We start from the raw sequence: 15,412 nt of genomic DNA, 5'->3' as shown, positions 1-15,412 counted from the left end.
TGCTTAAGATTGTCCCAGGCCTTCTTCCCCATCAGTACGGGTCCTGAACCAAAGACTGCATGCCCCTGGGGGTGGAGTGGGGGGCGTGGAGGAAACCACAAAGCACCTTAGATTGACCCCTACTGTCACAAAAAGGAAATATTCCTGCCCCTCCCTTTTACCTAGAGGGAAATTCCTGTTTTCCTGACAGATCCAAAACAACCTGGCTTCATTACCATCTGATTTATTTTAATGGCCTAACCCACAATTCTAGGATATATGAATATATAATAGAGGTGTGGCCACCTACATGTGGGGGGTCCTCTAAGAACTCTGTGCGGAGCGGAGGCTTTGGGGTGAGGTGTAGATGCATGCCATTGAAGCCATTGCTCTCTTCTCCATGCATGTCTCTCCCACGTGTGTGTATGGGCACCTACGTTGTGCAGGCTTTCTGGGCCTGCGCGTCAGTATGTGAGTCAACCAAAAGTTCTTTTTTTGAGAAACTTTCACAGCCTCGGGGAGAGTGTATGGCCTAGGGTGCAGCTACTTCTCAATCCAAACTAGGTCTGTGAGAGAAGGTCAAGGCAAGAGGCTGCCAGAGGGATGGAGAAGAGGAAAACGCTGGGAAGGAATAGAGTTTGGCCCCATCGACCCCACAGGGCCGGGTCCCATCAGACCCCAGTCAAGGGCAGTCACACCAGAATCGGGAGCCTTAAGAGAGGTCTGAGCTGCCAGGAGAAGGTAACTGCGCGCTTGGGGCCTGCCCTTGTCTCCAGCTCTGTGGCTGAGGCCCGGTAGTGGTGATTGTGTTGTCACCGGAGGCCAAGCGTGGCTGAATCGCACACATCCCATGGCTTTTCCATTTTTCTTCTTGGATTTGCTGCGCCACTAGCTTCCTCTAGTCTGGCTGGAGCCCAATTTGAGGGGGCTCCAAAAGTGTTCTTTTCTGTTTTCCTCTGAAGAGGCCCAAGGTACCTTCATGACACTGCCGATGCCTCCAGCACCGGAGCGCTTCTAAGTGTAATATCAAGGACTAGATTCACCCTTCGGTCAGGAGGGGGAATGTGGCATTTCAGAGGCCCACAGGCCCTCCCTTCTCGCCCCAAGGTGGAAAGACAGATGGGCACTTGTTCTTGGGGGGCCGGTGGTACGCAATGGGCCCCCCTGCCCTAAGCTTGCTGACTGTACTCAGGGCCTGGCTGTCCTCGAGACCTATCTGCTGAGCCTCTCTCTTCCGTCTGTCGCTCGAACCGGAGAGCTGGCTCTTTCCTGCCTCTTTGCCCTGGGACAGAAGCGTCTCCACCAGGGCATTGGGACGGGAAGATCGGGCTGTGGCTAGGCCATCGCCCGCGAAATCCGAGACCTTTTTTTTCTGCTTGGCAGGATCAACTTCTCGGCCCTCTGAAACGGCTGTGCGTTGGGATCCGCTTGGGGTCTCCGGTGGCCCGCGACCAGCAGCGTAACCCAGGAGGGCGGGTGTGGGAAATGAGAATGGCCTCAGTGCTGGATTGTAAGTTCCGTAGAAATCCCTGACGACCGCACTATCCTGAAAGATTTTTTTTTTTTTTTAAGGGTGGAGGGAAGATCAGCTGGCGGGGAGAGCCTGGTTCCCGAGATGATCAGATTTGAAGGGTATTCTGAAAAAGCTCCTCCGCTGTCAAAGTTACTGGCTGCCCTCGCCCAGCCCCTCTCCGTGGGTTCTCCAGAACAAGCGCCCCGAGCCGGCGAAGCTCAGATCAGCATCCACGCCGAAGCGAAGGCGAGAATTTGCTGCGTGCGGGCCCAGTCGGGATAAGTCTTCGCAGCGCGCGGTAAGCCGGGCGCCCCACGGCTGGCCTTTTGCTTTGAGCGAGCATACGTCTTCTTCTCCGCCAGGTAGCACTGGAAGGAGGAAGCGATCTCTAGATTTCCAATTACAAGACCCTGGATAGTAACGGGGCGTCTTTGTTTGTTTCTTTCGTTTTGCCTTAGCCAGAGTTGATTGGAAATCGTACGACAGGAAAATAACCTGTGTGGCGAAATCCGGGCAGAACCAGGAAAGCTAATAGCATCTGGGAGCAGGAGCGAGATTATCAGAGGCGTTTTCTGGTGTTTTTGGACAGGTTGAGAGCCCCCGAAATCCAGATTGGTAATTTAAATGACTCTGAGCTTGCAGCATCTATGAGACCTATCAGATTTGGAAGGAAAAGATACGGATTTGGGACTTGCAGGAGTTTGGACCGGCACAGATCAGACCTCGACTTCCAGCTCTCCTCCCTCCCCCACGAAGAACCCGTGGGGGACCGGGAAGCCAGGGGTTAAAGTGGGCCCTGGAGCATCCCCGGGACTACCGGCGCGGAGCCTTGGCCCGAGCCTCAGTCTCTCCCCTCCTCTCATTGGCCCGCGCTCTCAGGGTTTCTCCTGTTCCCTCCTCGCCATTGGTCGGGGGCTGGCTTTTTTTCCCCTCAGTCTTTCTCTTCCTCCCCCTCCCTCTCCCTCGCCCCTCGGACAGGAGCGCACCGCCTGCCCCCAGCTCCTCGGGAAGGGAGGAATTTAGAAAAAAAGTTTCCCAGAAGTTTGGATCAGAGGGAGGACGGGAAGACCAAGAGAGGAAGAGGGAGAGGGAGGAGAGAGAGGGAGAGGGAGGAGAGAGAGAGAGAGAGAGAGAGAGAGAGAGAGAGAGAGAGAGAGAATAAAAAAAAGATGAAGTCCAGTCTGCACAGCCTGTGAGCGCCTGCCCGGGTAGGGTGGGAAGCAGGACTCGGGCGCTCATGCTGCGAGCGGGCGGCGCTCCGGGCGCTCGTTCCTAGCGGCTGGGGCAGCTAGGGGCGCCGGTCCGACCCGCGGCGGCGGAGGGCGGGGGAGGACGCAGGGGGAGGGTGCCGGGGACCCGCAGGGCCGCCGCCTCAGTCTCGGCCGCCGCGCCGCCGCCTCTCCCGGGCCCGGCCCGGCGGGCGCTCGGAGCGTGAGGGCGCGGGCTGCTCCCTCAGTAGCGGGGGCGAGCGGAGGCCGGGGTGCGGGCGGCTAAGATGAGTGAAAGGAGAAGATCTGCAGTCGCCCTGAGCTCGCGAGCACATGCCTTCTCCGTTGAAGCCTTGATCGGCTCAAATAAAAAGCGGAAACTGCGAGACTGGGAGGAGAAGGGGTTGGACCTGTCCATGGAGGCGCTGAGCCCCGCGGGCCCACTCGGAGACGCGGAGGACGCGGCCGCGCACGGCCTGGAGCCTCACCCGGGTGAGTGCGCAGGACCGGACCGAGGGAGGCGGGCGGAGAGCGGACGCCGGGCGGCCGGCGGGCGGGCGGAGCGGTGTGGAGGGAGGCCCTGCTCGCTGACGCCCTGCCTTGCTCCAACGCGGGTTTCCTTTTCTTCGCGCAAACGCCTTGAGTCTTCCCCAAATTCGCCGCAAGTAATTTGAGGGAACTGAGCCTTGCATTTTCGTCGCCAACCTCAAGCAAGGAGGCCTCACTCGCATCCCTTTCTCTTCTGGGAGCGGAGCGCAGTGTTCTGGTGTGCGCGGCTGAGCGGCCGCAGGCCCTTGGGGTTAAGGAGGGGCGCAGATCGAAGGCGACGGCGGGAGCGGAGAGGGGCTGGGACTGTCTTTTGAGAGCCCCAGAGGACTGGCGCGGAGCTGTCGGGCTCCATACCCAGTCTCGGGAAATGCCCGGTTGGCCCCATTTAGCTTTCGACCTCGGTCCTCGCCCTTCCCCCACCAACTTTCCTGGGACTCAAGTTGTTGTGTTTCCCCTACCCCGGCGACAACGGAGCATAATTATATTTCTACTTTGTTGGCGTTTATGGAAAGAGAATGTATGTTAGACCTCTCACCCTGCGCCCTGGGCCACTCTTCAGGGCCCACACCTCTGTGTATTGGGGGGGGGGGGAGCGGTGCGATTAATTTCTGTGCACATTATATGTACACAACACGTAAAACTCAGAGCGGATGTCGGTGTCTGTATTTTAGCAGAAACCTGGGCGGGTGGTTGAGGGGGGAGACAACTTAAAGTTCTGTATTAAGTGCCAAGATTTCAACTGTGCAAAACAGCCCCGGGGAACAGCTGTTGTCGGAAGAATCTTGCGCGCGCGCGCGCTCGCGCGCACACACACACACACACACACACGCACACGCACACACACATACACACCCGCTCGCAGCTTGGGTTTAGCGGTTTCAGAAACTTTCCAGCCAGGACTTATGTAGCCATTCTGGAGGTGCTCCTGCTGACCAGCTAGGGCTGGGGAGTAAACCTGGGTCAGCGCGCCGGAAAGCCAGGGTGGGGGCGGCGGCCCGCAAAGGGATGGGGGTGGCCACGGGTCGAAGAGCTCTGGGACGGAGCTTGGGGCCCAGGGGCTTGGGGGCTGGAAAGCTGGCCGACCCAGGGAGGGACAGCTGTCGCTTACATTTTCTCTTTCGGCAGTGACAGTTCAATTTCCATGCTCCTGAGGCTAATAATAACGCGATTAGCGTGTGACTTGCAGAGACAGGGTTTTATGAATTCTCCGTGTTCTTGTGGCCCGTTACGGTATTTGAGTTTAGTGCTGGGGAATTATTTTTATTAGTCGATGAAAAGAAAATTAAAAGGGAGATTTATTTCGTCCGCCCAAGTCTTTCCCTGTATTTGGATGCGGGTGCTTGCCCACGCGGACCCCTGTGTGGGCAATCCAGAAAAGAACGCGTGGCTAATGTGTGTTTCCCATCTCTGGCCAGACCCTACTTCCTCACCGCATTTATATGTTGTCAAAGTCTCACTCGGGCCTTCGCACAGTTTAGTGGAAGTTCTTTCAGGCTTCATGACAATTCACGAGTTGGGAGGTTAGTTTATTTTACTTTCCCGACGGTGGGAAGGCAGAAGTTACTTAACTGCGTGTGGCAGACGCCTTGTCCGCGGGACTTTTCTTTAAGGAGGGGGGCCAGGTCGGCGAGAGCTGATCTTGGGTCGCACGTTCAAAAGGACCAACACGTGGGGTCACAATCAGAGGCTCAACTCGCAGTTTTCTCTTACCGCCGTTCTTTTCAGCCATAGTGAGGAGAGAAAAGGTTGGAGCGAGGTGAGAGACCAGTCCGGAGACATAAACGCGAGGGCCTGTTGTCCAGAATGCGGTTCCCTCGCTCCCACAGTATGGGGGCCAGAGGGTGAGGACCTAATCTAGAACTTTGTGGCACACAGAGCTCAGTTGACCGTTTTCCTTTCCTGTATCATTCTTTTTTTTAAAGAAAAAAATGTGCTTTTGTATTAGAGCAAACGAAATATGTTTGTGGGGCTACGGTCTGGGAGGAAGGAAGAAGCTGAAAGCGAGAGCACTCCCGGGCCTTATGCGGGGCCGGCTACCAACCGGGCCTCGCTGCGAGGTGCGCCGAGGGGATCTCCAAGTTGGAGCCCCTTTAGTGGCCAAAGCTTTCTGACGAACCGGATGTACGAAGAGAAAAAAGATCTTTCAGAAAAACTGCGCGGTATCGTGGAGCCTAGGCAGCCCCCGGAGTGGAGGAGGCGGAGCCGCAGGCTCTGGGCCCGGATGGTGGTGGAAGGCAAGGCCAGGGCTTGGGGTCCCCTGTAGGCCTTTCTTTCTTTTTCCTCTAATAGAGCGCCCTAACGAACACATACAGACTGGGCCACCGTTAAGGTGTGTGTATGGTGGTGGAGGTGGGAGGGGGCACAGGCGACTCCGTTTGTGCCCAGGGCCGTGTCTATGCCGGTCTTAGCCTCCAATTGTTTAAACTCTCTTCCCGGATTAGGACAGAGAGCAGGCTGGACCCGCTGCGTGGCTCAACTGCGCTAGGCCGGTGATAAGTCAGGAACCGGGATAAAAACGACAACAACAAAACCAAAATTGCCACGGAGCTTGGGGAAGGATTAAACAAACAGGCAAACATACACAGGACACCCGCCTAGAGCAACTCTATTTATCATTTTCCCCCTTCCCCTCCCCCCGCCCCCCTGACTGGGACCTCCGTTTCCAGCCTTCTCTGTCCGTGCCTTTAAATCCGAGGATCCTCAGACAACCCAAGGGTCAGATTTTAATGTTTAACTTTTATTCAAAGACGTGGCCTTTTGCTTTTTCACAGCCCGTTTTTCTTTTCGCGTCCGGACAGAGCTGGCTTTAGTTGGCGCCGAGCGCCCCGCAGCCTGGGGCGCCAACGTGCAGCAGCGGGGGACCAGCCCGGCCTGCGCGCCGTGGGCGCTCACACATCAGAGGACACACAGTATGTATTTCAAACGTTTCCACCGAGTCTGCTGGTCCTGAAAGACCCTGAGGCCCTAAGGGCCTTGGAGAAGGGCCTGTGAGATGCCCTCATTATTGCCAGAACTCCGCGTCTTTGGAGAAGCCGCCAGGACGCAGCCGCCGCGGGCTCGGGAGGGTCTCCCAGGAGCCTGACTCTCCGGCCTGCTTGCCTCCGCCTCTCACCGAGCAGCAACAGGGAAAACTTTTGAGCCAGGATCGCCCGGAACAGCTGCTCCGGCTGCGGCCTTAGAAGTATATTTCAGGCACGCGGCGGCGCCATCTGCGCTCGGACCCCAGCCCCGGCTCCACCCGGCTTCCCCAGCTCGAGTTTGGGCCTTTTCCCGCCCAAATCCACAGCCGAGTGCTGCCGAGGTCCGGTCTCCCGCGGAGCGAAATAATTCAAACCTTCTGCGAAAGGATTTCCCCCTTCAGGGCCTGCGGCCCTATGCCTTGCAGCCGTGGCGCTCCAGCGGCCTAAGAAGGTGGCGGCGTACGCGGGTGGGCACACAGAGCAGGCACACTCAAGAACGTGCGTGCAGAGCCGCACTCCGCAAGCACGTGCACATGCATCAGGCTCGCGGGGTCCCTGCACCCATCTACGCAATCCCTAGAGGAATGAGACGGGAACAGCCTGGGCGGTGCCCCAGGGCCCTTTCTTCTTCCGAATTACCGAGATCAGCTGTTCACGCGAATTAAGCTGCCAGTTTATGGCCTGTTTGCTCAGAGTAAAACTCCCAAGATTTTAATCCTGACATCACCCCTCCACCCACCCCCAATCCCCAATAGGGAAACACAGGGTCAAAACGGAGGAAGTGACTCTTCACTGACGTTTAAGTAATGGAGAAAACGCGATGCGTTTGAAGCCAGTGGGGAGAGTATGCTTGTGCTGGGCAAGAACCAGACAGGGCGCACGCCGGGGCTTGGACCGCAGGGCAAGGGTGTGGGGTGCGCCGGGCCGGACGCCAAAGCGTATGCCTGAGGTAGAGTCCGGGGCGAGGAACACTGGTTCCTCAGCGGTGCGTTCGCCCCATCGCCGGTGCAGGCCTCAAAGATGCCAGGCCTGGGCCCGGAGGATGAGCCAAGCGTGGTGCCTGCTGGACATGCGCAACGCTCTCTCCTGCCAAGTCAAAACGGCCTTCCGCGGTGGCCGCGCCTTTGGTGAGTGACCTTGCGTGAACGGGAGTGAGGGGGTAGGCGAGATCTGAATTCGTCCCAGGCTGGTGAGGACGGGTGTGTTCTAGGAGGGCCGCCGACGCCCTTTGGTCGAGCTGGTCGGACGCTGGCTAGGTCGCGGGGCTGGGAGAGCGCGCTGCACGGGCTCGCGGGAGGTGGGCAGGGTTCTGGAGCGTTCTGTGTAAAACACCAGCCCTGGTGCAGTGGCACAACAGAAGCCCCCCACCCTCACCCCCACCCCCAGGAAGAAGGAAACAGTTCTAACCCCCAGCATTCCGTGGATGGAACAAACTGCTGGAGGGCAGTGGGGAGGACGAGGAATGGGGGAAACACCCTAATGCCCAGCGTTTGGAATGTGATGGAAGGGGGGCAGACGGAGTGTGCTGTGCTTTGCACCCCCCCGCCAGGTCGACCGGTGTCCCCCGAGCGCTTCACCGGTCCTTGTGATGAGGGTAACAGGCAAGTGCAGGGGAACGGTCTCTCGCGGACGGGCGGTGCGGGACCCCTCGCCCGGCCCCGCCGCCCACCTCTGCCGCTCGGAGACTGGTACGCCGCAAGCGTAACGCCGGGAGCAGGCTTTTCTGGACGTGACAGATCAGCTAACAGCCTAGGGGCGCAGCGCTTCTGAAATCGTGTCTTCCTTCCACGCCCCACCCAACGCTGTTTCTTATCGAACATTTTTCTTTGGGTTCAGAGCTGGACACTTTTTAGGTTTCCTGATTTTATAGGTTAAACTCCCGGAAAGGAAAGTTCGCGGGGTGACGTTCATGCAGGGGGAAGGGGGGATTAAATTTCTAATAATGGAATTCGTATCGCAATTATATTGACACCTAGCCGCTACGGTTTTTCTGGCCCCCCACTATCACTTCAAATGGTCTCACGACCATCTTTTAAATATTAAAGAAAAATTAGTTTAAAATCTAATTAATACGCCCGGCACGTGAAGAGCGATTGAAGAATGATGTGAAATGCCTAACCCAGGGGCCCAAACTAAAGCGATCGGTTTGTGTTCCCCCATTTATTGTATAATTTCCTTTGTGTGTGCAGACATGAGTTTAATGGGAACAAGTCCCTCATCGTTAATCCTTCATGTTGGACCACAAGGAGAGAGAGACAAATACGTTTTGGTTCAGAAGACCTGAGACGTTTTGTTCATCCAAGCCTCTCCAAGGGCAACGCTAGTATTAAAGAGTGAAATATTCCAGGTCTGTCACAATCGTTCTCTCTATTGCCAAAAAAATGTAATATTAATAAGACGAGAGAACTTTTTTGAGATCCCGATTATGGACTCTGTTAGAAGTTTATTTCCCACACCCAGGAGTAAAATCATTGCTTCTTAAATCTGTAAGTTCCTTCTCTAGGTGACTGTAGAGTTAAAAACAAAAACAAGACTGAACTGAGCAGATTCCACAGGGATAAAGAGCAGAGAGCAGATTGGCATTCCACTTTCCTTTCTGGAAATGCAGAAATCCATCTAATGATTGTTCTGGGGGTGGGTAGCTGGTTATTGCTTTTTTACTCCCCAAAGACAAAGACAAAGTAGTTCAGCAGGAGAGAATATTTAAGTGGTTTTCTAGTTTTGACCTTATGGGATATTTTTCCACAGGGGGAAAAAAAAAAACTAGGGAACTGGTGGAATGTGAAATCTTCCCCCCTTCTTTCTCTCATCCATGTGGTTTATTTTTGCCTTGCCTTTTCTGGTTTCTAGTGAGCTTTGAATTTTATACGTGTATGACTGAGATACTCAGGGGTCTGCGCTGGGAACGGCAATTAGCAAATTTATAAATTAGGGTCTGTTTACACGTCTTTGGGCAAGGATAATCATTACTTAATTTAAGTGAGGCCCTTGCTCTAAGTGTCAGGATGGAAAATGAGACTCAGTAGGGAGGACAGGAGGTGAAATGGGAAGAGGTGGGGAATTAAGCAACTGGTGACGACAAATCAACATTTATGCAGTGCCATTAATGGCTTCACTTTGAGGCAGGACATTTTGCTGACTACAAACTGATGATGAGCTTTTGATACCAGAAATGAAAATAGACCTTGCAATTGATACTCTATCCTATACTCTTTTTACCAGCCAATGTTTAGCTATGCCCTTCATACAGAAGTGTATAAAATGTATTAAAGAGTATATAAACAACTGTATGTGATTATACACAAGTTTATGTGTGAACTTGACAGCTCGGAATGGCACATAGATAACATCTCAGGAAATATTAGAAAAACATTAGAGAAAATAAACTGCTCTGGTTTTTTTGTGGAGCCAGTTAAAAAATCGGGAATACCTAAAATTTGGGGAGGCCAGAAGTTTTGTCATCTGTACGTATCACTCACTTGCCAGTTCAAGAGAATCCCAGACTGGAAGCTCCTGGGCACTGGCATTTTCACTTAACTGCCAGATTCAGTGAACATTTTGACCAAAGTCTAAGCGAAAACAGCAGAAAATGAGGCTGTGCAGATGCAATTTTTAAAAGATCGGGAAGAGTGGAAGTTTTTTTCTAACTAACTTTGGCATTTAATTTTGTGAAGAATGCTACCTTCATTTCAGACGGGCAGAATGCTGACTTCTATTGAATAATTTCATGTTCTTCCATGCAGAGAGCTAACGGAATCACCAAGGAAAATCTAGTTAATAGAAATAACGAGAGAAACTGTGATTTGGGGGAAATCACTTAAGAACATAGGAGATACGTGCAAAAATCTTCTCCCTATGTGTCTGTCCTCTTGTATTTTCTTCAGAATAGTTGCCGAGGCTAAATGAGCCGGTTCCAAATTGCCACACAGCCCCTAAGTCTGAACTTCACCCGTAATATCCTCATATAGCCTTCTTTTAAAAACCGGAATACTGCAGATGAGAGCAGAGTTCCCTTGAAAGGTATCATTAGGGGTCATTACCTAGCCGGTGCCTTGGTGTTGCAGCGCGTGGTTCTCAACAGGGTGACCCGAAATTCTTGCTTCCAACACCCACCCGCTGCCTCCTCGGCTGTCCCACAGCCCCGAAGATATGGTCGAAGCCCCAGTAAACCCCCGTAGTCCCCCCGCACCCCTCCCCCCACATCCTGTTCCCCTCCCCCCACTTCCTATACGTATGCTGAAACGCCCATATTTTCCCTCTCTCTTTCTCGAAAAAAAAAAAAAAAAAATTCAGATGAAGTTCCAGCGAGGACTGACTGGGGATGGCCAGCTCTTCCCGCGAAACCATCCCGGGGAAATTGGGGCGGCTCGGGGGACCTTCCCGACCCAGAGAGCGGGGCCGCGGCGGCGCCCTGGGGCGGGAGCGGCGGCCGGGTCAAGAGCGTCCGGGCCGGGCCTCGGTGCGCGCGCCCCGGCTCGGGCCCCGGCGCTCGGGGCTCCGTCCCCGCGGGCGGGTGCGCGCCGCCGCTGGCAGTGCCGAGGGGTGTCCCTACCCTTCTTAGCTCCCGCTACATCCTGGAGAAATGCGGGTCTCTGGGGCAATCGGGAAGGCCCCCTTCTCCCCGCAAAAAATCAAGGGGGAAAAACCCTAAACAAAAACCCCAAACGGAACCCAAGAATCTTCCACCTCGCGCCCCGAGGGGAGTTTGAGCCTTGGCTTTCATCAGGCTCAGCAAATTTCCAAGGAATCAAACTGACTTCAAACATCAGCAATTAGAAACCAAGAATCCTTCGGCCCGAAGAACTTTTAATCCCTAACCATTTCCAAATGGGTAATAATAGGGTCAGTAAATATCATAGCTAGTCTGTTAAAAAGGAAAGGCATTCTGTCGGTTCGAGGAGCGCAGGGTCCCCGGGTGCCTCAGAGGGTCATGAGGGTAGAGATGCCCCCTGCTCTCTGGAGAGCGGGCATTGCCCAGCCGAGACAAAATGACAGCAAACAATTGTCCTTTACGCTATTCTTGGAGATTAAAAGCAGTGAGGTAATTATTTTTCTAAAAAAAAAACAAAACAAGAAACAACAAAAAACAACAATAACGACAACCCCCCCCCCCCCCCCCCCCCCCGCCCATCTCTCCAAAGTGGATTGAGAAATGCCTATTAGTCACTGGGGGACTATGCTCGCAGGAATAGCTTCCCTGCTACAGCTCCGTGTGAGTCTTCCCTTGAGGCGCCAAAGTGTCAATCACACCAGGTCCCAAGGCCCAGAATTGTAACCTAGGGGCTAGGGGACTTGGGTGGTTCGGCGATTGTGTTCTTACTCCTGAAAAGTACAGAATTGGTTTTTACCATAGGGAGGGGCAAGCATTTGTGCCAATAAGTGATTGTGAGCATAGCAATACTTTCTTTCTCTGGATTTGACAAAGCTTCCTCCATTTAGAAGCCTTACACACACACACACACACACACACACACACACACACACACGCACACACACACACACACATTTATTTATTTATTTATTTATTTGTTTATTTATTTGCAGGAAAGCTGAGGGAGGGTTTATATACCTATGCACTATTTAGAATTAAAAGGATTTATGAGAAAATTAATCATATGAGCAAGTTTGCAGAAAAATACTGACTTGCAAAACTTTTCAGAAACCTTAATTGCTTATGTGGCTATCCATGAGTCTTCACTATACTACAAAGCTTTCAACACAGGCTCTCATAATCTAGATTATATCCATGCATTATGGTAGGAAGAGGGCTCGACTAGCTTACATTAGACCTAGAGTCTAGTGCTAGCTTTATCATTATTTTTTTGGAACCAGGAATATTTGTTCTAAAGGCAGACATACAGATGTGGCAAAAAGCGTTTCAAAGTTGTTTGATAGCCACTGATGAGGACTCAGTTCCTGGTTTGTGAAATGGGGCTCAAAGGCCCCTAAGGCCCCTTTAGCTAGAAGATTCTGTGATCCTGTTAACTTTTTTTAAAAAAATACTAACATTTTCTCCTAATGTACGTTGGCTATCACTGGACTCATCCCTTTGTTGGAACAAGGGGAGTATTACTGCAATTGTAGAAAGTAATAGTAATAGCAACACAAGGACCCCCGTCCCAACCAGAAAAGGATTTTTACAGCTAGAATTGAGAGCTTCCATAAGGCTCTTGAAAAGTTTTTAGATTAATATCACATGTTCAGAAGTTCTGGATCTAGTCCTTTCTGTTTGATGTAACCTATTGTTGCTTGTGTGACTGCCCAGGACCCTCCTGCTGGGAGAGTTCTATGGCATTAGTGTATTTAAAGGAAATATAAGTTATTTATGCTTTGGACATTTTTTTTGTGCCATTCCCAGAAATAGCTGGAAAAAACTCTGGATTTGAAAAATGCAGACTGAGAAGAGCAACTTCACTAGTAAATTGAGTTAGTGGGACCTCCACTCCCCCCAAGGAAATCAGTTGCCCCTCATTACTCTCTGAGCCTGATGGAAAGCACTAGTAACTATTTTCCATGTCTAGCCTGCTAAGCCGAGGTCTTGATCTGGCAGAGATGTGAGAATGCTAAAAGGATGACTTAGTAACGGGCAAAACGCTTGTCAACAAGATGGATCAGAAGATAGCTTAGCGTTGGAGACCTCTATTCATAGCTGCTGAACTTGAGGGCAGGGTCAGACAAAAAACTGGGCCCAGCATACACCTAGGAGGGTTTCTTGTATTTCTCTCTGTGGGACTGTCTCTCCCCTTAGACTTATATGGCTGGGCTAGTGACAGCTCCCCACTTAAAAAACAATTTTTTAATGTTTATTTATTTTTGAGACACAGACCGTGAGCAGGGGAGAGGCAGAGAGAGGGAGACACAGAATCTGAAACAGCCTCCAGGCTCTGAGCTGCCAGCACAGAGCCAGACGTGGGGCTCTAACCCACGAACTATGAGATCATGACCTGAGCCAAAGTCGGACGCCCAACCGACGGAGCCACCCAGGCGCCCCAACAGCTCCCCACTTTTATTTGCTGTCCCCATTCTCTGCAGCCCCAGACCTTAGGTAGACTGGAGTCATCAAGGAGCTTATGGATTTACTGCTCATCCTGTCTCACTGCCACCCTGTAATATACTGCTGAAGGGCAGGAACCTTGTTTTCTTTGCTTTTGTATGTCTAGAGCCTAGCACAAGTGGCTGGCACAGAGCAACACTTAATATATATATATATATATATATATATATATATATACATAATGATAATGAATAGCATTATTTGTTGAACACTATGTACCGTCTGGCTTCCTATGTTATTTGTTATATATTATATATAAAGTAATAAAATATAATGTATATCTATATAATACATATAATAATTCATACAGTATGGCTGTATGTTATTATATGATATATGTATTCCGAATCACAGTATGTAACAGTCATATATTCCAGATAAATACAACTATATATATGGAATGTGTGTGTGTGTGTGTGTGTGTTATTCCATACAGATTTTGAGCTCTCGTTTCTGAGCCCTGATTCCAACACTTGCTAGTTGTATGACCTTGGACAAGTTTCTTAATCTCTCCCAACCGCAGTTTCTGCACCTATGAAGTTGTTATGATAAACATACTCATCAAAAGGTGGTTGTGAGGATTAAATTAGTGCACATAGAGGAACAAAGGGTTTAGCAGTGTCTATATTCCTATCAAGTGAATTGATAGTAATTACCTCAGTGACCAGCTTGGATAATAAATTGTTGCAAATTGTGAATCTAGCAGGCACCACCTCTCTCCCCCAGTCTTTGGCTTTAAATGGGATGTTTGGGACTTGGAGGGGATCAGCGCTTAGTGCATAGCCTATGGTTAGAAACAGTGGAGAATCTGAGTACGAATGGCTGGCTAATGAAGTCAAATAGAACTTTGAGGGCTGTTGCTGTTTAGGGTTCCGCTGGGGCAGAAAGCCAGCATCCTAGTGAATATTTGAGGGAGGGAGAAAGGGCCTCAAGGGTGAGGACCAGCTGTCTGGCATGCGGTAGGAAGAGAGGGTAGGTGGAAGGGGGGGCCCGGGGAACCTCAGCTTTACCAGCTCCCCAGGAATTGGGCTCTGGCAGAGGACAGAGGGGCCTTTCTGGATGTGGGGAAGTGAAAAAACACAAGCATGTTTCTCTGGTTAGTTTCTGATATTTCTACCTGGAGCCCAGAAATCCCCAAATGGTCAGGTTTTATCAGATGGGAAATAAGGAAGATTCATTTTCATAAGGCTTTTGTTTGTAAAGCCTGTGTTCCTCAAGGTTTTTTTGGGTTAAATGAGCTAGTTGTATCAATTAATTGAGACTGCAGTAAAGGCTTTGTAGGTGTTGCTTGGTTGAGTTACAAACCAAAAGAGTAAAGGGACTAAACTTAAGGAAAATCTGTAATAACTAAGCTGTCAGGAAGAGGAGACTGAGGAGTCTTTTTTTAGACAAACAGCAGAAGCCCCAGCCGTTGTGTTAGAACTTACATCTGGCGGCACGGTTTCGCAGTTTTCTTCCTTCCAGAAAACAGAAGCCTGGGTTTGATCGTTTACTTTTTTTTTTTTTTTAAACTAGTTACACCCCAGACTTTGTTTATATTGATTCCTGGTAGCAGAGGGGGAAAGTGCATTCCCAGGGGAAGAGGAACAGAGGGAAGATCCCTCCCAAGGCCTCCTTCAAGGAGCCCAGTCCCCTTCGGGCACTGCCTGGCCATACATAGGAGGAGGGAGTTGCTCTGTCCCGGCTGGAATTCAGGTCTCAGTCTTCCAAACGGATCTGCGCACCACATTTCATCTCCAAGACAGCTGTTTCTGTACTTCCCCAATCTTACAAACATCCTCTTATCTCAGAGTGCCCCCAGTGCTAACCAAGAAGCACTTTTATGGATCAAGGGCACACTTTGTACCAGGCACTGTGCTTATGGTTTTATTCGCATTTTCTCATTGCATTCACCCAATGGTCCTCAGAGGGCGGTACATGTTTCCCCATTTTATAGATGCAGAAATTGAGGCCCAATGAGATTAAATAACTTGCAGTGCCCTTAGCCACCAGACAACATTGACTTCTCCTGTAGATGACTCTTCAGTGCTCTGGGGAGATGGAAATTTATGCTTGCTGCCTGTGCTCCCCCCCCCCAACAGAAATTATTAAATCATAAATGAGAAAGAGCTCATTTACAGTTTCTGGGTCTCTGTCTAAAGCTGCCTTC

General features: G+C 51.3%; 1 protein-coding gene across 2 annotated transcripts in view; it reads left to right on the top strand.

Moving 5' to 3' along the window:
• The first annotated feature begins 1,938 nt into the window (after positions 1–1,938).
• TBX15 (T-box transcription factor 15) overlaps positions 1,939–15,412 on the top strand; it is a 104,964-nt gene continuing 91,490 nt past the window's right edge. The window contains exon 1 of one of the 2 annotated variants that reach the window (XM_003990514.6): positions 1,939–3,192. In XM_003990514.6, the coding sequence (XP_003990563.2) occupies positions 2,988–3,192 (205 nt within the window). In that variant the 5' untranslated portion in view covers positions 1,939–2,987. Of the gene's footprint in view, positions 3,193–5,911; positions 7,337–15,412 lie in introns of those variants that run through there. The other variant, XM_045033358.1, reaches the window with a different exon arrangement.

The sequence above is a fragment of the Felis catus genome, chromosome C1 (assembly GCF_018350175.1).
Source record: "Felis catus isolate Fca126 chromosome C1, F.catus_Fca126_mat1.0, whole genome shotgun sequence".
In the NCBI taxonomy this organism is placed as follows: Eukaryota; Metazoa; Chordata; class Mammalia; order Carnivora; family Felidae; genus Felis; species Felis catus.
Note: the sequence above shows the minus strand (reverse complement) of the source record. Positions and strands in the feature narration are given on the sequence as shown.